The 24,869-nt window shown below is 37.5% G+C and overlaps 3 protein-coding genes across 3 annotated transcripts; 1 reads left to right on the top strand and 2 right to left on the bottom strand.

The window, feature by feature from the left end:
- Positions 1–497: 497 nt before the first annotated feature.
- LOC126796293 (probable phospholipid hydroperoxide glutathione peroxidase) lies at positions 498–2,819 on the bottom strand. The gene is made up of 6 exons (XM_050523084.1): positions 2,681–2,819; positions 2,043–2,119; positions 1,882–1,943; positions 1,406–1,524; positions 877–1,044; positions 498–753 (listed from the first exon to the last, which is right to left on the bottom strand). The coding sequence occupies exons 1-6, from the start codon at positions 2,726–2,728 to the stop codon at positions 721–723; spliced, it is 507 nt and encodes a 168-aa protein (XP_050379041.1). The 5' UTR covers positions 2,729–2,819; the 3' UTR covers positions 498–720.
- Positions 2,820–3,259: 440 nt separating this feature from the next.
- On the bottom strand, positions 3,260–5,270 carry LOC126796291 (probable glutathione peroxidase 8). Its single transcript, XM_050523083.1, has 6 exons — positions 5,112–5,270; positions 4,655–4,731; positions 4,502–4,563; positions 4,190–4,308; positions 3,631–3,798; positions 3,260–3,504 (listed from the first exon to the last, which is right to left on the bottom strand). The coding sequence occupies exons 1-6, from the start codon at positions 5,181–5,183 to the stop codon at positions 3,472–3,474; spliced, it is 531 nt and encodes a 176-aa protein (XP_050379040.1). The 5' UTR covers positions 5,184–5,270; the 3' UTR covers positions 3,260–3,471.
- Positions 5,271–15,996: 10,726 nt separating this feature from the next.
- On the top strand, positions 15,997–17,278 carry LOC126795423 (WUSCHEL-related homeobox 6-like). The gene is made up of 3 exons (XM_050522263.1): positions 15,997–16,405; positions 16,696–16,748; positions 16,883–17,278. Exons 1-3 carry the CDS (start codon positions 15,997–15,999, stop codon positions 17,276–17,278), a joined length of 858 nt encoding a protein of 285 aa, XP_050378220.1.
- The last annotated feature ends 7,591 nt before the right edge of the window (positions 17,279–24,869 follow it).

The following is a 24,869-nucleotide window of genomic DNA, read 5'->3' on the forward strand; positions in this document are numbered from 1 at the left end:
GCCACTTAGTTCTGGGAGCTGGATGAACGCCAAGGAGGTGACGAACTTGGGCAACAGAGCCTTGTTTCTGAGCGATAACAATTCTTCAATCTCCATTGAGGCCTCAGACTACTCGGAGTGTAAGGCCAAATTGCATATACTTTGCGGTTTTTTGGCGTGGTCATATTTCAACTGGTATTGAGCTGGCTGTCTTTAGTATGGAAGATAGGAAAGTCGAACGATTCAGGCCGAAAGCCCCTCGCGTTCGATTTCCATATTTATGGACTCAGTTGACTTTTTAAGTAAGACATGCATAACTTATCGATGCTATGTCCTAAAAAAAACAGTTAAATTCTCTTTCTAATTGAGGTATTCTTTGTTCAGTTGACTCAGAAATATATGTAGCAGAATGTTTTTGAGTATACAGTATACTACAAGTATACACTAAAAGAGGTTTCCTTTTGAAATGTTGTAAAGCAACAAACCAAATAGATTTCAAGATATGAAACTAGATATATACAATGTGCTTCTTTATGAAACAGGCAGATAAGATGATCGTTAAAATCATCTGTATCATCCCCACGAGGAATATAACTTGTTTCATTAGTTGGAATATTAACAAGTCTTGAAGACACAGAACAAGCGTTTACATTTTTTTTCATACATGAAGGCAAGCAGATGCATACCGCTTAACTCACTTAACTGTGTTGTGACATCGTTGAAACCTTCATATTTCATCATTCATGAAACTCCTAACAGGGTCTTTATGCCATGCTGCAAAAAGAGATTGATATCAAAACTTTATGTTGCAGACACAAAAAAACTCTACTCACAATCGATCAACCACACTAAACAGCAGATTAGATAAAATTTGGAAACCAGACATCTAGGTTTTACCTCAAGACTAAGGGCGGCAGTTGTAGGGTAATAACGATCAGCAACTTTCCCATCTCTGTCAACTAGAAATTTGGAAAAGTTCCATTGAATATCATCTTTAAAGAAACCCCATTTGCCCGACTTCAAAAACTTGTACAGTGGAGCAGTGTTATCACCATTTACTTCAATCTAACACAATAACAGATGAAGGTCAAATTAATGACAATGAAGGTTATGAAGCTATCAGATTCTAGTTTAACAACCATAGAGGAACAGCAGTTTTGAACTCTCTTAATTTGCATTAGTGCAAAAGGAATTACCAGAAAGCAGTCATTTACGTCTATTACTATTCCAGTTCCTTAAACTTATAAATGAAGCTATCCTCTAACTGACAAAAATGAGTTTTGCATGCTCGTAGATGTAAATGCAGTTCCACTTCATTTACAGAAACAATAATGAGCTTGTAGTTAAGGAAACCTCATCACTGGCGGAAAATTGTAACAGGTGTGAGCGATGGGAAAGTTAATGACACAACATTTTCAAGATTTACCTTGTCAAATATCGGAAACTCTGATTTGTAACGAGTGCAGACAAACTCTTCAATCTCTTCATTATTTCCCGGTTCCTGTGCACCAAACTGATTGCAAGGAAAAGCCAGCACCTCGAATCCTGCATAAACCAAAAGTGAACGAAATGCAAAAAAAAAAAAAGAAGAAGGAAAAGGGGGATTAGAATTTTGAACTAGATATAATGATTTCAAAAAGAAGTTTCTGATTTACACTAGTAAAATTTGACTATTCCATATACAAAAAAGTGAAAATTTATAAAGAAGATAAAAAGCAGCACATCTGCACATACTGGAGACAATGGAAAGAAGAAGTCGATGGAAACAAGAAATTGAATGCACATAATATATATAGAAACTCGTTGGTGTCAGCTCAACAATACACATCCTAAACCGGTATATTACATTATGGTTCTCGGAACAATAGGTATGAAAGAACCAGTGGTTTTCGATATTCAAACCTTGATCTTTATACTTTTCGTAGAGTTGATTCAGCTCGGTATAGTTTGAGTTTGTCAGTCCACTGCAGCAAATCAAGTGACAAAAAAGTGAAGCAATTATACGTTTTCTATTTCTTGAGAGAACAAAAAAAAAATGTGAGAAGTGAGGAATGTGAAGATACCATTTGGAAGCAACATTGACAATGAGCAGAACTTTACCCTTGTAAATGCCAAGCTCTACATCATTCCCCTTAACATTCTGCACTAACATTCAAATTAGCATCTACCCGGAAACAACAAATTTTGATAAATGAACATTGAAATTTCTCATCTCAACCCAACTTCCCACATAGATTCAACAGAAACCAAACATTATCTCACATGCCCCATCACTTTTGTGTGAATGTTACCAATCTCAGGAACTCGGTGGATCTGAAACAGTAGCTCATCGTCCAAGTATTTGTTGAACATTAGGTAAACTAAGTAAAGTATCTTCCTGATTGAGGGATGCCTTTTGAGATTATACTAAAACAGATTCCACCCCTCAACCTCTAAATTATGCTTCTTTCTTGACAATTGACTAAAATAACAAATGGCAAACCCCATACATGTTAAAAGGGAGCCCCCATCATTCCAAAGTTTTTATCTTACGTTAATATCTCCAGATAAAAGTTTAACATCAGCACAATCCCATATAGTCAAAACTATCCGCGAACTATATATTGACATTTTGAAGAACGTTTGAAGACCCGGCTAGAAATATGCAGCAGGCTGCAGAAACAAAGCATAAACTTTCTGGGTTGAAACATAAAGGATATACCTTGACAGTGAAGGAGTAGATCGTCTTTGGAGCCTCAGTGGTTGCCATCCTATCGATCTGGGTAACTGGGTTGAACTCTGGAGTAGAATACGTGATAGAAGCAGCAGACTATTCAAATAGTCAACTTGGGAAAACAGAAACATGGGGACCTCCTATCTTACTCCTAGAAAATACTAGACCTCATTTAGTTTGCGAAAAAAAGATCATTCATTTTCCATGTTTACAAAAACTTCCCCGTTTGTTATCCAATTGATGGTCTATTTGAGCCAAATTGCACATAATTTGCGCAAATCAGTCCCCTCAAAATTGGTGCAACACTGATTTTTGCGAGGAAATCCCGACATGAAGGTGTTACCAGCTTTGGGAAGGTTGTGCTCTACATAAGTACACAAGTACTCTACCCCTTGCGCAAATCAAAGGAGTGAGTGATTGCAATGGGATCGATAACGGCGACTAAACTTGGGGCCGCGATTCAGCTACATCTATCCCTCACCAACTCACCGTTCGCTTACGACCACATTGTTGATGGTTGAAACTACAGTCACACCAAGAGCTTCGATTGAGCAACATGACTGAGGATGGATGAAATTTTTTAGTTTTTATGTTTCATTTCATTTGTAGCACACTATCACTTAATTGTGCCTTCTGTTGCATCATGACATACACAGAAACAACCTTAACATGTCCTTGGAATCACACTAAAACTCAGAAGCAGTGGTTATTAAGTTCTTTCCGCTTAATGGTCCACAAATATCAATCATAATTCTGATGAAGCTTATAGATCTTTGCACTCATGAGACTCCCAACAGCCTCTTTATGTCACACTGCAAAACAGGTTTAGTGTATAAAAGCGAGCATTATTCATCCATAGGTAAATCTGTGACTATCAAAACAAGAAACTACAGCAGCATAACATATCAAAATAAAAGATCAGACAACTGAGTTTTTACCTCAAGGCTAAGGGCGGCAGTAGTAGGGTAATAGCGGTGAGCAACTATCCCATCCTTGTCAACTAGAAACTTTGAAAAGTTCCATTGAATGTCATCTCCAAAGACTCCCCGTTTTCCCAACTTCAAGAACTTGTACAATGGAGCGGCATTATCACCATTTACATCAATCTTTCACAACAACACAATTTGGTGAAAATCAGAAATCGCATCTAACATGACAGGAAAACTACATCAAAGCTATCAAATGTGGTTGAAATGACCAGAGGAAATAACGCATGGCTATACTATTAATAACTGGTCAGTTAGCATAACTACACACTACAATTCATAGCATAAATAAAATCCTTGAGACCGAAATTTGTACAAGAGAGATCCTCAAAAGGTCAAACTGAGTAGATTAAGTTGGTCCAACTTCCAAACACATAGATGGTAAATCGGCAATACACTGATTTATCATTTTAAAGAAAATAGGTGAGCTTGTGGTCCAAATAGCTTGCGTCTGGCCTAAAAGTACAATAAAGTAAGTTGTGGGAAAGTGGAACAAAATTTCAGGATTCACCTTGTCAAAAATTGGAAATTCTGATTTGAAACGAGTGCACACAAAGTCTTTAATCTCTTCATTACTTCCTGGTTCCTCTTCACCAAACTGGTTGCACGGAAATGCCAGTATCTCCAACCCTGATTCAGCCAGGATAGCATACATAAAAGACAAACACCCAAAATATTAAACTTCAATGAACTTTTGTACTTGCCATATGTTTATGCTGAGGGAAAACAGTCAGAGTTCTTGCTTTTCTGATATAAGGTAAGATTGCCGCAGTTTAATTTATGCATAACAGTCGATTTTCTCCTAGTAATACTTGCTCAATACCTTTGTCTGTATACTGTTGATATAGTTGATTCAGCTCCGTGTAATTAGAGTTGGTCAGTCCACTACAATAAGTTCATTAGAGAAAATTATATCAGTGAACAATAGAAGAAAACATGAGTAAATGTGGGAATCGAATGAATATCGAGTGAGTACCATTTGGAAGCTACATTGACAATCAGTAGAGCTTTTCCCTTGTACATACTAAGATCCACATCAACCCCCTTAGCATCCTGCAGTAGTAACATACAAGCTTAACAAGTCAACCATCAAAGTGACTGCAAAATCATCTACAAAGAACACTTCTCATCTCAATTTCCAACACAGACTTAAACACAAATTACGATTCCACTTCTATAATCTTCCATTCCCATTGATCACTCTTTTGGCAGACCAGACAGAATAGAAGGAAAACTCCCAAACATGAGAAAACAAACCAGAGTAAGATAAAGCAATCAAATTACTTCAATGATATAGAAACAGAGCACATAGAACACAGTGACATGGACTCAGAAATAACATCTACTTTGATAAACTTGTTTACATTTCGGATGGAACATCTACAGACCCAACTCAAAATTACAGCAGCACGGATTGAAAGATGAAGCTTTACCTTAACAGTGAGGTCATAAATTGTTTTGGGTATCTCAGCGTGTTGGGTTGCCATGATCTTACTATCTGCCATGAACAGTGAAGAAGTACGAGGAAAGTGAAACCCCGGCAGAGAGTCAGAGAGAAGAAACCACTTTTGTCCACACCAACTCCAGTTCTGTGTAAAAGAGAAAGGACTAGCAAGTGCTAATTTCCGGGTCGAGAAGCCCAGCTTCCAAACGGCCCAAACCAGTCAAATCGATGTTTGATGAGGAATGACACGAAAAATAATAACAACATAAAATGACTTAATTAAACTCTTTATTGATTGATAATAAGGTTTATGTATAAGTATTATATAACCACAATCCCGTATGATTTAAAGTCATAATCTATTACATAAAACATAATATACTCCAATAAGAAAACATAAATAGGTTAAGCCACACACAAATGGAAGAATAATAATTCTTCTGGAACACGCACTCTTGTGTCGCATGCCTAGGTTGCATGGTGCACATAACATTGCCTCGGTAAAAACCTTGTCAAGCAAAATAAAAACCTCTTGGGTGAAAAACAAAAGCTTGATCGAAGGAGAAAAAGAGCACAACGCACCGTCTACATTTGATAGCATCATGTGAGGTAGACTCCCCTGAAGTCTACGAAACTACTCCTCCTGACTAGTGTCATAATCATGGAGTACAGAGAACAACGTATACAACGTTCATTACATGCTTCTTAAAAGTAGTCTTGGGTTAATGATTAATCATTAATCTAGCCACACATCCTTAGATCATACATGTCATACGTAGCCAAACTTAGATTTTAGGAAACAAGACTGTATAACAACTCCATAACGAGAGAATATAACTCATCGTAGTCAATACTAGGATAAAGAGATAATCTTTGCGCCATAAGTCTTGCAAATATCGCATGACTTTATCTTTCTCATTACACTTATGAACATAGACTAACATAACAAGTATAGTTCAGCCTGTATTAATTCTTTCCACTTCGATCAAGTTGTTCATCGTTGATACTTTACAACGGAATAAGTGCATAAGCGAATACATCATCAATCACGAGAGATCAATCCATTAACACACGCGCAGCTTATACGATCAATTGAGAGATTTCTTTTGTTCTCTGATATCAACAAAAGGAGTCTGTAACGTCTCACAAAAACTTAGTTGATAGACATGTTCAGAGAATATCTTTTGATGATGGGCGAAATACTTATGTCTACGCACCTCACTTCTTTCTGGTTTTGATTCAAGAGAATTTGATGGTCTCCCCCTCATCTATGTGGGAGCCAACACCGAAGCTAAGACCCTTACTAGTCCATCTTTGCATTTGCCGCCCTTGTTTTGTGGTGCAATACCACTGGCGTCGACAACACCACAGCGTACAATGGTGTCATCGCCGGCTTCTTTCCCACTATCAGGGATGGTGCCAACAATGCTAAAACTAGATCATATGAAATTCTCCCATATTATGAGAGTTCTAACTTTACCGGCACATCACAACATTTATGTGCGATCTCATCACTTTCACAATATCAGTAAAGTCATTAAGCATTAGATCTTTGACTTTCTGGAGGACGATAATGCGTTGCACATCTTACTAACTTAGAGTAGTGCGGGATCTTAATGAGACATAGTGCCACACCACGTCAATTCCTGGCGTTAAAACCGGAATGTGAGCATTCTATATCTCCCCCTAACGACGAGAAGTATGTCTCATTAAAGTGACCGTATGCTAATATCGTATGATAGAGACCCACATTTAGAGATTGGAAATAGCGGACAAGTGTTGGTGATTCATAAATCATAACCAACAAAAATACTTAAGCGTTTCAAATAGACCCATTAAGATTACTACAATAGAGGCACATATACAACTTAAGCAAAAAAGCGTTAGTGAAAAGAACGTTGTGATCGTATCCAGTAACCATTTCGTACGCACTAAACGCTTGTAACATTATTACATATCCCCATGCAAAGACCGATAAGTTAGTACCCATAACCAAGGCCGAGCCTCTGCTATATCGTTCTATGAATGAACATGAGGAATTATATGTTCAATAATGATCCCAGTAGACATGCGAAACGAAATCATCAAAAGTCTTGGAGGTGAACTCTCCAAGGTACTCAATCAAATAGATTTGAGAGGATGGGAAGGGTGGTGAGCCCTTAGTATGATGATCATATCTAACAACTTAGCAAATACAGTGTTCCTTGTAGAAAACAAAGCGACGTGTGACCAACGCATCGTTGCATCAACCAATATCATAAAATACTTAGAAAGTCCGCATTCTTGGTTGAATAAGTCCACAAATGGCATCTTAAATACGTTGTAAGAATAATATGCTGAATTGGAGCTTTCACATGAGAAGATTGATAATAAGAATCATCAGTTAAGTAGGTTTTGTCACGAGGCCGTGCATGGGAGCTTGCGAGGCTGTGCAAGGCAGCTGCAGGGAAGCAACGCCGTGCAAGGCAGTTGTAGGGGCTGCTGCGGGAGCAGTTGCGGGGCAGCAGAGCCGTGCAAGGCAGCTGTGGGGCAGCAGGGTTGCGTGCAACCAATTTCTTAATTTTTGACAAAAATATTCCACTCCATTCTCAACATACGCATGCATATGAAAATTATTGGCATGTATGTCCTTTAAAACTTAGCAATACACAAAGATATAGAACACAATCTCCTCACGAGATCCGTAATACAACTACATGTCCCGTAGAACAGTATGGGTGGTTACGCAATCAGCAAGAAACGGTAAAGATCATAATAATGTCAAATTTTGACATTCTGAGGTTCGTTTTCCAAATGTTAAGTGTCAAATTCATATTATAGTGCTATTAGGGTCCCATGTAACCAAAAACAGTCAATTTAAGAACCACAACGAGTTGCAAACGTTGACCATTTATGCTAGGTTTAAGGCAAATAAAATTCTCACGGCATCATCTTGTAAAGAAGGAATACGAGAAATATTATTGAATATACCAATCTTTAATACAACACAAACAAACTTCCAATTCCAATAGACGACTTAAGCTAAAATCGAGTAAGAAACATGGCAATGCCAACGTCATACTTGAAAAATATTAAGCAGAAAACATAGTTAAAATAGATTGACTAATCAAATATTCATCGCAAGCAAATCTTACGTATGAGATGGGGCGAAGCCTTAGCCTGAGACTCAAAATCTACTAACTTAAGAATAGAAGAATGTTACGTTTCCATCTCAAATGTTCCCTCAATATATATAGATACACGTGCCAAACATGACCTATGTTTATTGGATGTGGTGCATGCATCAAGGTTAACCCTGATAAAACAACGTCATAGACGGTTATTGAAGCACTTTAAGTGTGTCCCATATAATTTGCTATTTGTTTTTGGGATATTTTGTCAGCAAATAGTGCTGCTTCAGAGTAATGGATTTCAACTCAAATAAATGAGTACGTATACTTTGAGATTATCGTTTATATACATGATTTTAAGAAAACTCAAACATTCAAATAACAGTCACGATGGCGACGCATCCATAAGAAATGAGGGTTGTACAGGTCTCGAATAATCGAAACTATTCAAGTATGTAACCGAAATTAGAAGGGTTGTGATATATATGGTCACAAAATAATCTATGCATATCGGCAATTCTCATGATCGCACCCAAAAAAACAGTGCACTCAGACGACCATATAAAATTGATTTATTCCCTTTAAATAATAACGTGACTCCCCTAGGACCGTCACACGAAAAACGTCGACCAAGAGGGGAATCATATCTCTCTTTAGTCTCATCGGCGTTATAAGAAGGGTCTGAGAAAAGACATGCAAAAGGCTAATAGGGCCCAAAAATTTATATATATATATATATATATATATATATATATATATATATATATATATATGTTCAAAAGTAGCAATTTTAAGAAAAACTTACTTGGTGGTCCGCCAAATAAACCGCATTAATTTAAGAAAGTCTACAAATTTATCATTATACAAGAAAGCTACATGATGAATTCTTTTTCCTTGTCGATCTTCGTACGGGTGGCATAAAAAGCTCTCCAGTAATATACATCTCGGGTATTCATGTCATCATAATGGTACGATGATGAATTGTTTTCCAATACAAGCACGTGAAAATAGTTAGAAACGAAATGTGCAAAGAAACATAAATAAATTGATAGGAAAATGAAAAAGGAAAAATAGAGTTCAAAGCCCAAATGACTATTGGGCTCGGAGAGCCTGAGGCCCAAATTGAATGGGCTGTCGAGAGCTGGGTCGGGCTCGAGTGGAAAGGATCGAGAGCTGGGAATTCGAGTCGAGCATGTCTAATGCGGATCAGATCGAGATGCAGGTGACGCCGGGCCAAAGTCTGTTGCCGGAAGGATGCGCAAGGTTGGGACGTGACGGTGTTTGACGATGTCGGGTATGTAAGAGACGTTGGGGGACGTCGTCAACGTTGCACTAGTCACGACAAAGAGGGCTTGGTCGGCGTCGACTTGAGAAAGGCGTCGGAATAGAACCGCTACGACAACGAGTTTGGGTCAGGTAAATCTGGGCCTTAGGCGACGCTGGACGGCAACTAGAAGAGGCGCACAAGGCAAGGAGGACGGGGACGATGTCAACTGACTTGTTTACACGAAAGAGAATAAGGGTGCCCAGAAAAATTTCGTGGGTGCCCATAGGAGATTCGATTTCTGATTTTTTTTATTTCGACAATTATTTTTCGGCAGCTTATTAATTTTTTCTGGTGATGCCAATGAAAGAGGTTGCCGGAGCTAAGGATTTCAGAGTTATGATTTATTTTTCTGGTGGTGGCCTCGTCGCTCAGACACTTTAAAACAAAGTGCATGATAACATGTTCAAGGAGGAACGAAAAGAGAATAATAACAACATAAAAAAACATAACCGAACTCTTTATTGGTTGATAATGAGGCTTATATATAGGCATTACATAACCACAATCCCGTATGATTCAAAGTCATAATTTATTACATAAAACATCATCTACTCCAATAAGGAAACCTAAATAGGTTAAGATACACACAAATGGTAGAATAATAATTCTCCCGGAATACTTTAATAAATTTAGTAAGTATGATGATTTGGATTTTATTTTTTTCAGTTACAACATAAAATTACAACGTAGAACCCGGTTCATCTAAAACCTCACCGATGAAAATGAAGAACTGGCATAGCACTCAAAGGAAAAATGGTTTTCAGCTGGTATCCATGATATATATGTCCAATAGTTGTGAACTTTGTGATGGTGTCAAATGTGTTGTTAGTTACTTAGTTGCAACCGTTTTTTAGTGGCGGTGATTGGTCTACTGTGAATAGATTGGCATCTAATAGAGAAATTCTCAACTGCGAACGTTCACATGGCCCGTTTTGTGCAAATTCGGGGATTCCAATGACCCGCAACGACAGCGTGGATGGTGTCAGTCACGCTCTCCCTTCCCGGCGCTTCTGTCTGTGCTGGCTGGAATCTCAAATGCCCATAAACTTGAAATTTCGAGATATCGGCTAGCGTGGGCCGACGCTGCAACTTTGGCCGGCACAAACAGGACAGCCAGGAAGGGAGGAGCATGGCCGACACCATTCACGTCGTCGTTGCGTGTCGCCGGTAGCCGAAATCGCCGAATCCGCACGATGCGTAACGTACAGACGTCCACAGCAGAGACTGGCATATATTATATATATATATATATATATATATATTGCATGTAGATTAATGGGCATTCAAGTATTGTAGTGCAGTGGCAGATCCAGCCCACGGCTTGCATGAGATGGAGCCTTGCTAGTTTTTGGTATATATACGTAGTTACCCCAACAAATGTGTATAATGTAGTGTTTGGTTCAGTTGGTTTGTTGCACCCATCTTCTCCACCACTTCTCTAGTTTGAATTCCAAAGGGATTTGTGTTATTTATTTATTTTTATACTGTTTTTAAAAGTTTTTTCCCCTTATTTTCCATTTTTTGTTCTTTTGTTACCTATTTGTTCTTATTTTTTCTCCATTTTTTCTGTTCTTTTATTTTTATAACGTTATTCATTAGTTTTTCTCAAAAATTTCTAAAGGTTTTTGCTCTTTCTCATTTTGTTCTCCCATCATTTCTTTAAGTACAATATTTTAATTAATTAAAATGTAATTCTAAATTATAGGGAGCAAAATTGCCCTAAAAAATTCCAACAAGCCTTACCACGTTGCAATAGTACTACATTGGATCTCAAGATACAGATAGCCGAAAAGAGTTGTTGAACTAGAATTCGAAGAAGATATCCATGGTAGGAGCTGGAGCAGAATTGTTGAGTTAATGGTGAATTCCTAACTCAACTATGAAAAAAAAAATTATCACTACAAAAAAATTGGGTGGCCTTTGCAAAAAAATATGCCACAAATTTTATGCAAATGCCACACCACCAAAAGCCACAAAAATTTTCTGGGATTTGTGGTCTTTGTCCAAAGTTTTTTGTAGTGTATTGACAGACTTCAAGTTCGATTCCAAACCCACATCAACGAAAATCTCATCCAAAATCATGAGAGTGAGAGAAATGGGAGAAAAGAAAATTGCCACATGATCAATGGAGGATCTAAGATTTGAATATAGGGTGGGCTTCAAATTTGGCCTAGACCATTTTTTTTTGTAAATGTAAGTGTATTATTATGCAAACTATAGATGTCAATGAGTTTCCGAAAATAAACGTGAGCGTCAATAAAAGTAGAAGAATATTTTGAAAATTAAATATATTAAAATACTCAATAATTATTTTTTCAAATCGATTAGATCAAAATTTAAAACTCATATTTGTAATTTTATATTCAATATATAAGGAGAATAAGATTTGAAGAGTTATACTGAATGATTTTTTATGATTTAAGAATAATATAACCATCTTATAGAAAAAAATGTATATAAAAACTCAATTTTATACATATATATATTTTCTATGCTAGCACTAATGTAGAAAAATTTATTGGCTTAAACAAATTGGCTCAAACAAATTGCATGGGCTCCAGCCCAGGGCTGGATCCGCCAGACGGTCAGAATGGACAGCCAAAACATGCCCGTGTTCTATTCCTTTTTTCTTACCGTAGTGGTCTAATGTAATAGTTTTACTAATTTCAGTCCGGCCGTTGGGCATTTACGTACTAAATATCCCACACTCGTTTTATTTACTCGGTTACTCCCTCGTAAACCAGATCTTACCCGTTCTGGAATCTCCTGAATACCAGCAAAAGGAGAAGAACTAGCTCAATCGAATCAAATCCAAGTCGATTCCGGAAGAACATGATCCGCTAATTAGATTAAATTATATATATATATATATATATATTCTATCAGAATCAAAATGAATGTGATAAATGATAAGCTATTTTGGACTGAGGATGCAACGCATGCAGCTGCTAACATGTGCCCTACGTTATTGCATTCACGGGACCAGAATGGATCCAAGACCTGAACATTTAAGCTTTTTTTTTTTGGGCAATGCCTTGAACATTTAAGTTGAAAACTACTCCACAGATTCTCAGATTTGGGGTGGAGAGTGCCGACAGCTCGAGAGAAGAAACTTAGATTCAAGGTTATATATAAATTAAACTTTTCAAGTCTTCATAATCTTTTTAAAAGAAAAATATATGACTATTCGATCGGTTTATAGAAAGAAAACATAAGAGTGATAAGATCGAACTGAAGCCCTTGTTTCAGGGCATGTGTTAGAGAGGAAAGATCTCACATCTAAGAAGTGACAAAGAAAATAAAGCTTATAAGTGGGTGGATAATAATCAATTGTACCGAGGCCTTTTGTGATTAAAACTCAACACCTGTGAGGTGGCTAAGTTGGGACAATATCGGTACAGTTGGTCCACGGGCCACGCTTGTCGCTGTTTAACATGGTATCAGAGCGGGTCACTCTCCAGTCGCGCCTCCAATCTTTCATGGGCTCGAGTCGGGTGCCACTTTGTCATGCAATCGGAGTATTTCCGATTGGATGACCACTAAGTGTCGTTGGTTACTGGACCTTAGTTTCTTTCATCCCAGTATGTGGGATGTTAATCTGTCACGTGCAGACTTAAAAATTAGGTTTCACGTGAGGGGGCGTGTTGGAGAGGAGAGATCCCACATCTAAGAAGTGACAAAGAAAATAAAGCTTATAAGTGGGTGGATAATAACCAATTGTACCGAGGCCTTTTGTGATTAAAACCCAACACATATGAGGTGGCTAAGTTGGGACAATATCGGTACAGTTGGTCCACGGGCCACGCTTGTCGCTGTTTAACAGCATGGGCGTCAATAATGTACGTAGGGAGCTGCGAGTTAGGAATGTTATGATCATAGGAGATGACCTTAATGTGTTGTATGATCTGATGGCTGATAGCTGGGACTTGAGAGCGAGACTGAGGGAGCATTAGATGCATGCTGTAATATGGTTGATCATTAAGAATGAGTACGTTTGAGCTCATTTCTTAGAACCATGCATATATATACAGTATGTAAAGAAACGCATCAATATCATAGCCCATCGTTTCTCTAGATCGGCGTTGTCGCTGCCACAAGTCTGTTATTGTAAGGAGACGGCTAGGGTTCGGCTTGGCTTTATGATTCGTTGCTGAAAACTAGATTGGTACGTTTGGGTTGCTCGATTTGTTTGAGCATAATTTTTCATCTGAAGCTTGGAAAAGGAGAAACCCGATACCCCTGTTGAGGCTAGCAACCTGTAGCATATAATTGATTACACTGAAATGAAACCATAAAGATGTTCGTCCATTACTGCCAAATGAAGCACGCATGCATATGATGATGTCATTCGAGTACTCTTCCAACCATATACGTACAATGTCCAAGATAATGATCTGAAAAATTATCAAATATGTAAGGTCATTGAGGAACACCAGCTGAGATGACTACGTACGGGCCAGTGTCCAAGAGACATAAATGAGATTAAATTGGAAAAATTAATAATGAAAATCTATAATGTATGGAGCTAGCGAGATAGCTAGGGACAGCAACGTTATGGCAAAGTCCGTCTGCAAAATCGATCTGGACGAATGTCGAGCGCGCGCGCGCGCGTCTTAATAATACTTATGATAGAATTACTGATCGATGCCGGCAATAATGTGCCGGCCGGATATCTCTGGCAATGCTTACGTAATGGTAATAACTGATCGATCAACTAACAACAGCTCGCTGTGAATGAAAATTCCGACCATCATTTGTATTATGGTGATTTGGTGAGTAGATACTAGCCTATATCGCCAAGCTAGCTAACTAGCTACAACAAAATAACAAGCATACGCGAAAAAAAAAAACTAAATATCTATAGATTGCTACAGCTCCAGTACTGCGCACCACCTCAAACTCCGATCCCAAACCATACTTTCGAATTCATTTCATATATATCTTGTAAATTTTGCATGCAGATTATTTTTGGATGGGTGTCCGGGTTTCATTTCCATTTGCATACTTTTTTATGTTTCCTCTCTTTTGTTTCTTTAAACGGTACAGCCACTTAATTTGTTGATCTGACGATTTGTGATGCTGAAAGTATAATCAGGGTTTGGTTGCAGAGGAAATAGAAAGTTGAGGAGGACGAATAATACTATAACTATTGATCGGTTAGAAATGAATGAGAAGTACGTTGGTTACAAACTCGCTTTGTATACGTAAAGCTGAGCTAATTTACTAATTCGGTTTGGCCCTGAGTCCTTAAGTAAGCTAACCATTTAGTGTGTGCGTGTGTGTGTGTATACATATTCTGTTGTCAAAGCTCTAAGAGCCTTTGCTTGCTAACCAGGCTCATTTGGACGCCTGTCATTGGCACACGTTACTTTTGATCTCTTCAATCTTTGTAAGTTTGTATTATCTTGACCTGCAGTGACTTCTTCACATTATCAGACAGTCTACATGCGAGTCCCTACTCCCTACAATCAAAGACCCGAGTCCATCATTGAAGGAAAACACTGTAGTACGTTTAGAACTTTAGATAATTGAGTCATTTGAGTGTACGTACCTTCAACACACCGGTTGTGGCCGTGGAGCTAGACCTGGGTCACCTTCAAGTCTTCAACACACCGGTTGTGGTCGTGGACCTAGACCTGGGTTACCTTCAAGTCTTCAACACACCGGTTGTGGTCGTGGACCTAGACAATGGTTCGAAGCCGGCCTAGCCTAGAACCCCGGCCCATGCCAACTTTAATAACATTCAAACTATCATTTTAAACTAAAGCGCGCAAAATGTACCCGAAAATAATTTTATGATAAAGTCGATAATAGATTATATTTTGTCTAGATATCTCGACAGGGATTTGTTGAAAAGTAAATGTACTTGTCAGGAGGATGAAAGCTAGTGAAATATATATGATCAGAAGTAGTTAATAAATGCTATCATTATTTCCTTCTTTTTGATTACGTAGGCACAATGTCATCATTTTATTTTCTGCATATTTCCATTAATTGTTCCTGCACGCATAATTGCATATGCAAGCTCTATATATACACATGCATACCTCTCTCAGTCTCTTCATCCCTTTCTCCTTTTTGCTCATGAAGCTACTCTTGATTTAAAACATTCCCTTGTATACCTAGCAATCCTCTTTTGAATAACTACCGTAGTCGTGGAGACCCTTAACATAAACAATAATCCAAGTACTATATCAAAGCTGCAATCTGCAGTACGTACTACTAACTCCAAAGCTTACCACTACTTCCAATATATAGGACCCGAAACCCTGTGTTGCCATATATCATCAGAGTACGTACAGATGTATATATACAGTAATATATGATTATAGCACATACATCGATATGTTTAAGAATTTTTGATGTTCTGATTTGTCTGTGGGTTGGTAATGACGTACTAATAATAATAGCGCGCGATAATAACAATATTCTTATGTATGCATGCAGTGGTTCGAGTTACGATATCGTCTAATGAGCTACGCAGAAGTAGCAGTGGTTGTTATTATCTCGATAAACAACCCGCCGCTGCAGCTCCAGCTCCTTCGCGAGGTTCCCGATGGATGCCAACCCCACAGCAGCTAATGGCTCTGAAAGAGATGTATCAATGCGGGATGACGACACCGACGGCTCAACAAATCCGATTGGTAACTGAGCAGCTAAGAAACTTTGGGAGAATTGAAGGAAAGAATGTGTTCTACTGGTTTCAGAACCACCGAGCCAGGGAGAGGCAGAAGAGACGCCGTCAACTAATGTCCGTGTATCAGTCTGACTCTAGACAACAACAACAACAACAAACTTTCACTAGCAACACAGTTAACGGTCTCCATGACAAAGAATCTGCAGAAGGTACCAATTAATTAATTAGCATCATTTTCTTATTAAGATCCTTGCAATCTATATGTTGGACAATGACCCCCCAAGTAATACGAGGACTAGGGGTCAACAAGCACTTGTTGTTAATAATAATTAAGCAGCCTGTGCCTTGCGGCCACTAGGCAAGATTCAGCAAACCCTAGCTAAGAGCAGGACAACGACCTAATCTATTATCAGAAATATAACATGTTACTGAAATTGTCTACTACTAACTGCAGGACTAACGAAGTCAAGTCTTGAAGTTGAGCAGCATAGTATTGTAGATGAGCAGCAGAATAAGTGGAGACTACCAAATTTCACTGTTCTTTCTGATCAGGTATTCGCCCACCCGTATCAAATCAAATTTCAGGAAGTGAATATAGAAATGATCGAATAGAACCCGTGATATGGATTTTGACTGTTTCACCCTACATATGGGCATGAGTTTCACTTGCTACCGTACGTCTCCAGGCATCATCTTCAGTACTGCAAGAGACGACGATGATAAGCATGCTGGAAAGCAATTCCTCCAGGCAACTTGTGGAACAACCGGATTCACGGAGACCGACCTCAGACACAAACGCTTCAGCTAGGTTAATTGACACAAAGCTCTTGGACTTACATCACTACAATCAATATGATTACGGTATGGTATTAACGGCAACCACTGATTACAGCAGAGAAGAAGAAAGTAGAGAAACTCAAACTCTGGAGCTCTTTCCACTCAAGAGCGAAAATCTTAAGGATGCCAAATTACCTATAAGCAGAACTACTGCTACAAGCACAGACGATAGTACTGCAGATCTCATGGAGCCGGCAGAAAATATAATCAGTTTCTTTGAAAGAATCAGGGCAGCATATAACTAGCTAGAAATCGATCCATCCATGTAACCGAAGTATTCTTGCGTGTCTTCTCTTTGGTGGAATAATGCGGCCCATCTATATGACCAGGCCGGTTCTGTATTAGGTTTTTTCTTCTATTTGTTTCCTTTCGCAGTGGAGGAGTAACGTACGTTGGTGTACGTTCAACTTCTATAGACTATAGTTAATAAGCTAGGTTTTGCATTCTATATGTACGTGTACCTCATCTATTTTTATAAATAAATCCGTCGTATTCTCGAGGTCCTTTGAATTTGAAAGGCCAAATACATATTCCGATGACTAGCAATATTAATGTCAAAATCAGTTTCAGAGTTATCTGGTCCTGCATTTTCTGTTTGTATTTTGCATACGACAGTAGATGCAGTTTGGCATGTATAACATGATGCATAATATTGCGTCACAATGAATCTGTTAACTGAATTATATATTCATCGATCGGTCCGGTCATGATCACTCTACTTCATACCATAAAGTAAACTCATCATCCACAATGGCAGCTATACATCATTACATCAGACAGGCATCATATCCATAGGATGTAACACAACGTGTAACTAACAGTGTGCGAGTCTATATATAAATATATGGTTCTCGGTTAACGGACACTTTTTTTTTCTGATAATTAATCATAACCATAGGATGTTATTATATTTAATGGCTCTAAAACACGTAAATCTTTTCGAAGAGTGTGTTCCTTCGATTGAACTCTCCGTATAAATCACGACTTTGAAACTCCAAACAATCATCAAATCGGCTAAATTATTGTATAGATAATTGTTTCATATATAACTAAATATTAACGGGTTTATGGTGAAAAAATTTAGTCATTTTTATTTAAAATGGTTATTTTAAGATGAAAATATTAATTAAATACTCTAGTTTCACAGTTGATAAAAGATGTCCTAATTAAATGATACGAATAATAAAAAGATATATCTTCATTTTACAAAATGATAAAAGAGGCTGTTTTCTTTTTTCACTCTAACTTTTATATCATTTCTTATATTTGTATCTAATTTCACCATTAGCTAACCCGATTCTCTCTCTCTCTCTCTCTCTCTCTCTCTCTCTCTCTCTCTCTCTCTCTCTCTCTCTCTCTCTCTCTCTCTCTCTCTCTCTCTCTCTCTCTCTCTCTCTCAGTCTCTCAGTTGAAGACGATGACGGAGACGAACCACATTTCGCATTGAATCCGAAGAAACAACCTCGTCACTTCTTCTTCTCAATCTGTAATTCTGCCATTGAAGCTCCTCTTTTGATTTCTTAGGTAATCATCTCACATCAATCAATTTCCCCTCACCTTGTTCATCATTTTCTCGTATGATTTCATAATTTGGTTGTTTGATTTCAAATTATCATAGTTTATTAGGCTTTGGTTGTTTTTTTATGTTTAGATAGGAATATGGTGTTGTTTGATTACAATTTACCCTATGATTTAATACATTGCTTGAAATCCTATAGCTTTTTTTATCTTTGATTCGTAATACATTGATTTCCAGCTCGTACAGTTATTTATATAGTTATTAATGTTGTGACAGTTACTTGTATAGTTACTGATGTTGTTCAAATGATAACTTCTTTCTTGGACATTAATTTTCATTTCTCTTTATTGATGCTACATTTTTCTCTTTATCCAGCGTGAAAACCAGCTGAAAATAACCTACTCCAATGGTGCATCAATATTAATTCAATTTGATTGGGTTGGATGGATCACCGACGTGGTTGATGAAGTAAATCCCTTTGTGGAGGCCAAGTTGATGACGTTGCACACAAAGTGTTCGACGAAATGCCCTAAAAGGAGGTGAGAGGAGGTGTTGAAGGTTCTTGTGAGGATGGGAGGGGGAGTGTTACTGGATTGGATTGGTTCTTGTTCCCAAAGGTGTTGCAGAAGTGTGAAAAATGAGGCCATTGGGACTGAAAAGGTTGTGCTAGTTCATTTAGATATTTTGTGCATTATAAGTCTTACATCGACATTTAGTTACTCACACAGTTACTTAATACCGATATGAACGCCAGATAGTTACCAACATACTTAATAGGACAATTACTCAATATCTATACAATTAGAGACACTATCATTGTAACTATCATGTTTATTATATGAGTATCATTGTAACTATCTGGTTGTGTGACTATCAAATTTGATTTTTCTCTTGCTTGGTTAGCGTTTGGTTTTATGTTTCATCTTATCAGTTCACTCATTTGATAGTGTATATTTAGTTGCAATAAAAAAACCAACATTTAGTTACCTTATAAGTTATTTGAGTAGTTACATGTTACATCAGTAGCTACATTGTCAGCTACTTGAATAGTTTTCAGCTTTATGATCAGTTATTTTAGTAGTTACATCATGAGTTACTTTATTAGTCACATTGTGAGTTACTTAAGTAGTTACCATACTTGAAATAGTAACATGGCCGATTATATGATTGTTTACTTACATAGTTACCTGACTAGTTTGAGTAGTCGCGTGACCAGTTACTTTAGTAGTTATAGATAGTTACCAACATACTTAACAGGACAATTACTCAATATCTATACAATTAGAGACACTATCATTGTAACTATCATGTTCATTATATGAGTATCATTGTAACTATCTGGTTGTGTGACTATCAAATTTGACTTTTCTCTTGCTTGGTTAGCGTTTGGTTTTATGTTTCATCTTATCAGTTCACTCATTTGATAGTGTATATTTAGTTGCAATAAAAAAACCAACATTTAGTTACCTTATAAGTTATTTGAGTAGTTACATGTTACATCAGTAGCTACATTGTCAGCTACTTGAATAGTTTTCAGCTTTATGATCAGTTATTTTAGTAGTTACATCATGAGTTACTTTATTAGTCACATTGTGAGTTACTTAAGTAGTTACCATACTTGAAATAGTAACATGGCCGATTATATGATTGTTTACTTACATAGTTACCTGACTAGTTTGAGTAGTCGCGTGACCAGTTACTTTAGTAGTTATATGATAATTACTCCAGTAACTGTTCCAGTCTTCTAGACGTTGTGAGTTGATAGTTACTTGAGTAGTTACATGATCGATTACATAATTATTTACTTATGTAGTTACATGACCAGTTACTTGAGTAGTAACATAGTTGCGAGTTACTTGGGTAGTTACACAATTTAGTAAATATTCATGTAACTGTATTGACATTAAGTAACTATCTTGGTAACTATATTTGACATTAAGTAATTGTTTTGATAACTACATGGGGATTAAGAAAGTATCTCAAACTAGTTATAATCAGTTAATTGAGTAGTTACATGATTATTACTCTGGTAACTATATTGGCATTAAGTAACGGTCTCGGTACTTGTATTGACATTTAGTAATTGTCTTGGCAACTTTCTATGTGACCTATATGAATAATTGTTTGGTAATTGTGTTAGTAATTTTGCTAGTATTGAGTAACTGACATGATCTATTTGTTGTCTATGTAAATAATCCACACTATTATTACGATGCTTGACTAATTATAGTACTCATTATACCCTGCAAATAATCAGTTACATGACCAATAATTTCAACAGTTACAAGACCATTACATAAGTATCGCCCAATTACTTAAGTAGTTGCATGAGAAGTTACTTGAGTAATATAGTTACATTAATAGTTACTTGAACATTTGGTTAGTTCTATCATCAATTACATGATAAATATCCCTCGAAACACTAAATCCATGAACCTGAGTAGTACAAGTGATAACATCAATCTCACACTTCCTCTTCGTCATTTCAAAAAGAAAAAATCTCATGCCTCATTCAGCTGCCAAACTCTAAGATACCTTTTAAGAATCTTGATTCCTCCACCATCTACGTCATAACCTAACACCTTGATAAAGTATTATTGCAAAAATGGAAGATTCTTATGTCAACCAAGATCTCCAACCCAGCCTATATTCCTATGTTAACTTCATCTCACTAGTCATGTAATTGATCATAGAACTGGGGTCATGTACTTACTCATCAAGTAATTGGTTATGTAACCACTCAATTAATATATCATGTCACTGTTGCCTATGTAACTGACTATATAAGTAATGTAAGTACTCACGTAACTACTATGTAACTACTCAAACTGGCAATGTTAGTACTCAAATAACTAATCATGTGGTTACTTCAGTAACTACCATGTAACTACTTAAGTAACTATCTACAACATGTCGCTGCATCGCAAGTCCATAACAGTAGCTCATTCAGACCATGTAACTGGTCATCTAGTTGGTCAAGTCATTGTCAACCTCACCTCACTAGTCACATAATTTGTGATATAGCTGGTGGCCTGATCGTGTAACTACACAAGTAACTGATAGCCACAACCTCATTAAGGAATTTTATCAAACACCTTATATGCATGACTTTTGTTCTTTATTTTCCAATCTTGTTCATGAATTCAAGGTCACCATTCCAACAAAAACAACCTTAATTTTCCAATCTTGTCCAACAATTTCTTAATCCAACAAAACATACACCAACATAATCTTTAGAAGTATTCAAAATCGGGCAAAATAACAAGTGGTGAAATCAAAGCATACCACAATCAAAGAAAGATTAGAACATAGAATTTGATAAACCAACTAATTTGAATAATCATGATCGTCATGATTCTCTTACCAGAGGCTGGAGGTTTTGCTCGACTTTAGGAGAGAGTGAGGTGAGTCGTTCTTTCATTTTTTTTTCAATCAAACTTCGGATTCGAGGACGGTGACTCACTCTTACTAGGCGTCAGAGGTTTTGCTCCGATTTAGGAGAGAGAGAGATAGGGGTTTGCAGCAGCTAGAGAGAGAGAGAGAGAGAGATTTTTATTTGTTCAATAGAAAATGAGAGTTTGAGAGAGAGAGAGAGAGAAAGAGACGAATGTGGTTGGTTTAGGAGAGAGAAAGAGACATCTTGAGTGGGTGAGTTTCAATTAGTTATGGTTAATATGATAAGGGTAACAACCCTTGAGCTTGAGCTTGTTACTATGATAATGAGTGACACGCTTATAATACCTCAAACTTTAAAGGATAGAGGTTTTACAATGACCCTTATTTATCAGAAGTCTAAACTAAGGGCCCTTATTATCATTTTTGGTCTTTAACTGCCCATTTTTATCAAAAGTCCAAAACTTTAATCCAACAGTGAGCTAAATCAAAATTATGCTCCATAATTTCAAAGCGAAGATTTTGTGTGTGTATATATATATATATAAGGCTTTTCACATAAGGAGGTCATTATCTTAGCTTAAGGTACATATTTTTATGTTTGACCAACTTTTCGATCGAGTTTTCACATCTCCATTGTCCAATATCTAGGTTATAAAGTATAGATCATCTCCACAAAATTTCAGCCGATTGCATGATCGTTAAGGTATCAAACTAATCAAAATCAATGGACGTATTGAATTTGCCGAACCTGAACCGTTCATATTTTGAGTAGAAAATCAAAGTTATGAGTACCGTAACGGTTATGGAATCGGCTGAAATTTTGTGGAGATGATCTATACATTATTACCTATATAGACGGTGGAGATGTGAAAACTCGACCGAAAAGTTGGTCAAATATGAAAATCCGTACCTTAAGCTAAGATAAAGACCTCTTTACTTGAAAAACATGTATAGAAATTAGAGAACTTTTAATCATCTAAGAATACTGTTAGTAGCACCTAAAGTAGATTATAATATGTAAAATGACATAAATCTTAAATTAGCAAGCAACAGTAATTATGAAGTATTAACGCGCTTACTCCTTTACACTAAATCATCCCAGTCATTATACTTCCCCAAATTATCTTTTTTTTTATAGTACAAAGTCAGATAAGATTTTATTCAGTAAGCAGTAAAAACATAACACACCCCTAAAAGGGCCGACAATAAGAGATATCCATGTGACTCTACAAACCTAGCAAACTAGACCTTAAAAGTGCCAAAATTGCACCCACCTTTTCAAAAATAGTTTATAGCGCATAAATTTAGTACTTTGTCAGATATAGAAGAAAAATAAAGGGTCCAATCATATCCCCCAAGCACCGTGACTGGACTCAAATTAAGCCAAGTTGACAGAAGGGTTATCAAACACTTCCTTCATCAACGTAGTCCCCATCTCTACCAGCTCCTCCCTTAGAAAAGCAATCACAACTTCCTTGCCAGGCTCAACCTTCTTTCCATTCTTTGGTTCCCCCCCAGTAACCGGTTTCTTATACAACTTTTTCCTAGGTCCTTTAGCAGTCATCGGGTCCTTTGGTTTGTTCGTACTCCCCTTGGGACGACCAAGATTCTTCTTGGTTAGTGGGATGATTAGTTTTCTCATCCTTATGATGCACTAGCAAAGTCATCTCACCCTTTGAAGATGAGGACCTTGTATGTACTTCTTCCCACGACCTTTTGAGATCAAGTATGGCCTTATGTTTCAAATGATTCACCATTGGTTTAGCTGCATATTGAAATCCAAAATGAGAGGAATCGCCTGAACTAAAAGAAAGAAACTTAGCTAGGGTCGAAGCTCCGGGAGCAGGTTCCAGAACCATCATGGCACGATTTCCCATTAGAGAAGCACCATCCGACGGGAAATCCTAGCAAACGGGGTATCCTCCACCATACAACCAGACCTACGCACACAAGAACGCGAAGCTCCAAATGCACCTATCAACGGTAAAGCTTGAGTTGGCGGCACAACCACAGTCTTCCCTTTGTCTGACAAAGAGAGATTAACAAAATTAGAGTCCACTATCAGATTGAGAAGATCTGTTTTCTCATGCACCAACAGTTTATCACAACCTTCTGCCTCATGAATGAACAAACGATAACTTCGACAAAACCTTTTAACCTTCTCATAAACCACATCAAGCTCAACATATACAATCTCAGAGAAATCATAAATCATCCAAGTATGTACCTGATGACAAACATCAAAAACCAGATGCATACACTGGACTTATTTCTTGCGAGTAATGGCCACATGATCTAGATCCACTACATGCCCTAGAGTAGCCCCGATCGTACGCAAAACCGCCTTTTTTCGAAGATTGAAAAGGAGACCGTAAACACGAACCTAAGTTTCCAACAAGAACAAGGGCACTTTCTCCACCGGGCTAGCACTGTCATACTCATTCAGAAACACCATAGTGTTCCAATAATACCAGGGACCTCCATTTAAGGCTTGCATGCGATCACCATTGGAGGAAAACTGAAACACATACCTCTCACCAGTGTCATACACCGAAAGACCTCTTTGTATACGTCAAATCGTCAGGATTGTACCCTTGAAACTAGGAAATTTGGGGACAAAGAGTCGCCCAACTAAATAGAAGTGAGGATCACGCAAAGCTTCTTGTCCAACCGCCCCCCAAATGCATCCGTGAGGAAGATGCCAAGGTTGCAGCGCTGGTTTGGCCAGATCTTAGTGCACCAGTAAGGTGTTTTCGATGAGCCATTCCTGAAGAAGAACAAGTGGCAGATCTGGAAGGGATTTGAGATTTTGGTTGTCAAACCCTAGCAGAACGGCTAGGTTTCATGATAGGTTTTTAGGTGTTGGAATTTTCCCCAAATTATCTTGAAAAACCTACATCCAATAAGGTTGACTGTAGGTA

The sequence above is a fragment of the Argentina anserina genome, chromosome 5 (assembly GCF_933775445.1).
Source record: "Argentina anserina chromosome 5, drPotAnse1.1, whole genome shotgun sequence".
Taxonomy (NCBI): domain Eukaryota; kingdom Viridiplantae; phylum Streptophyta; class Magnoliopsida; order Rosales; family Rosaceae; genus Argentina; species Argentina anserina.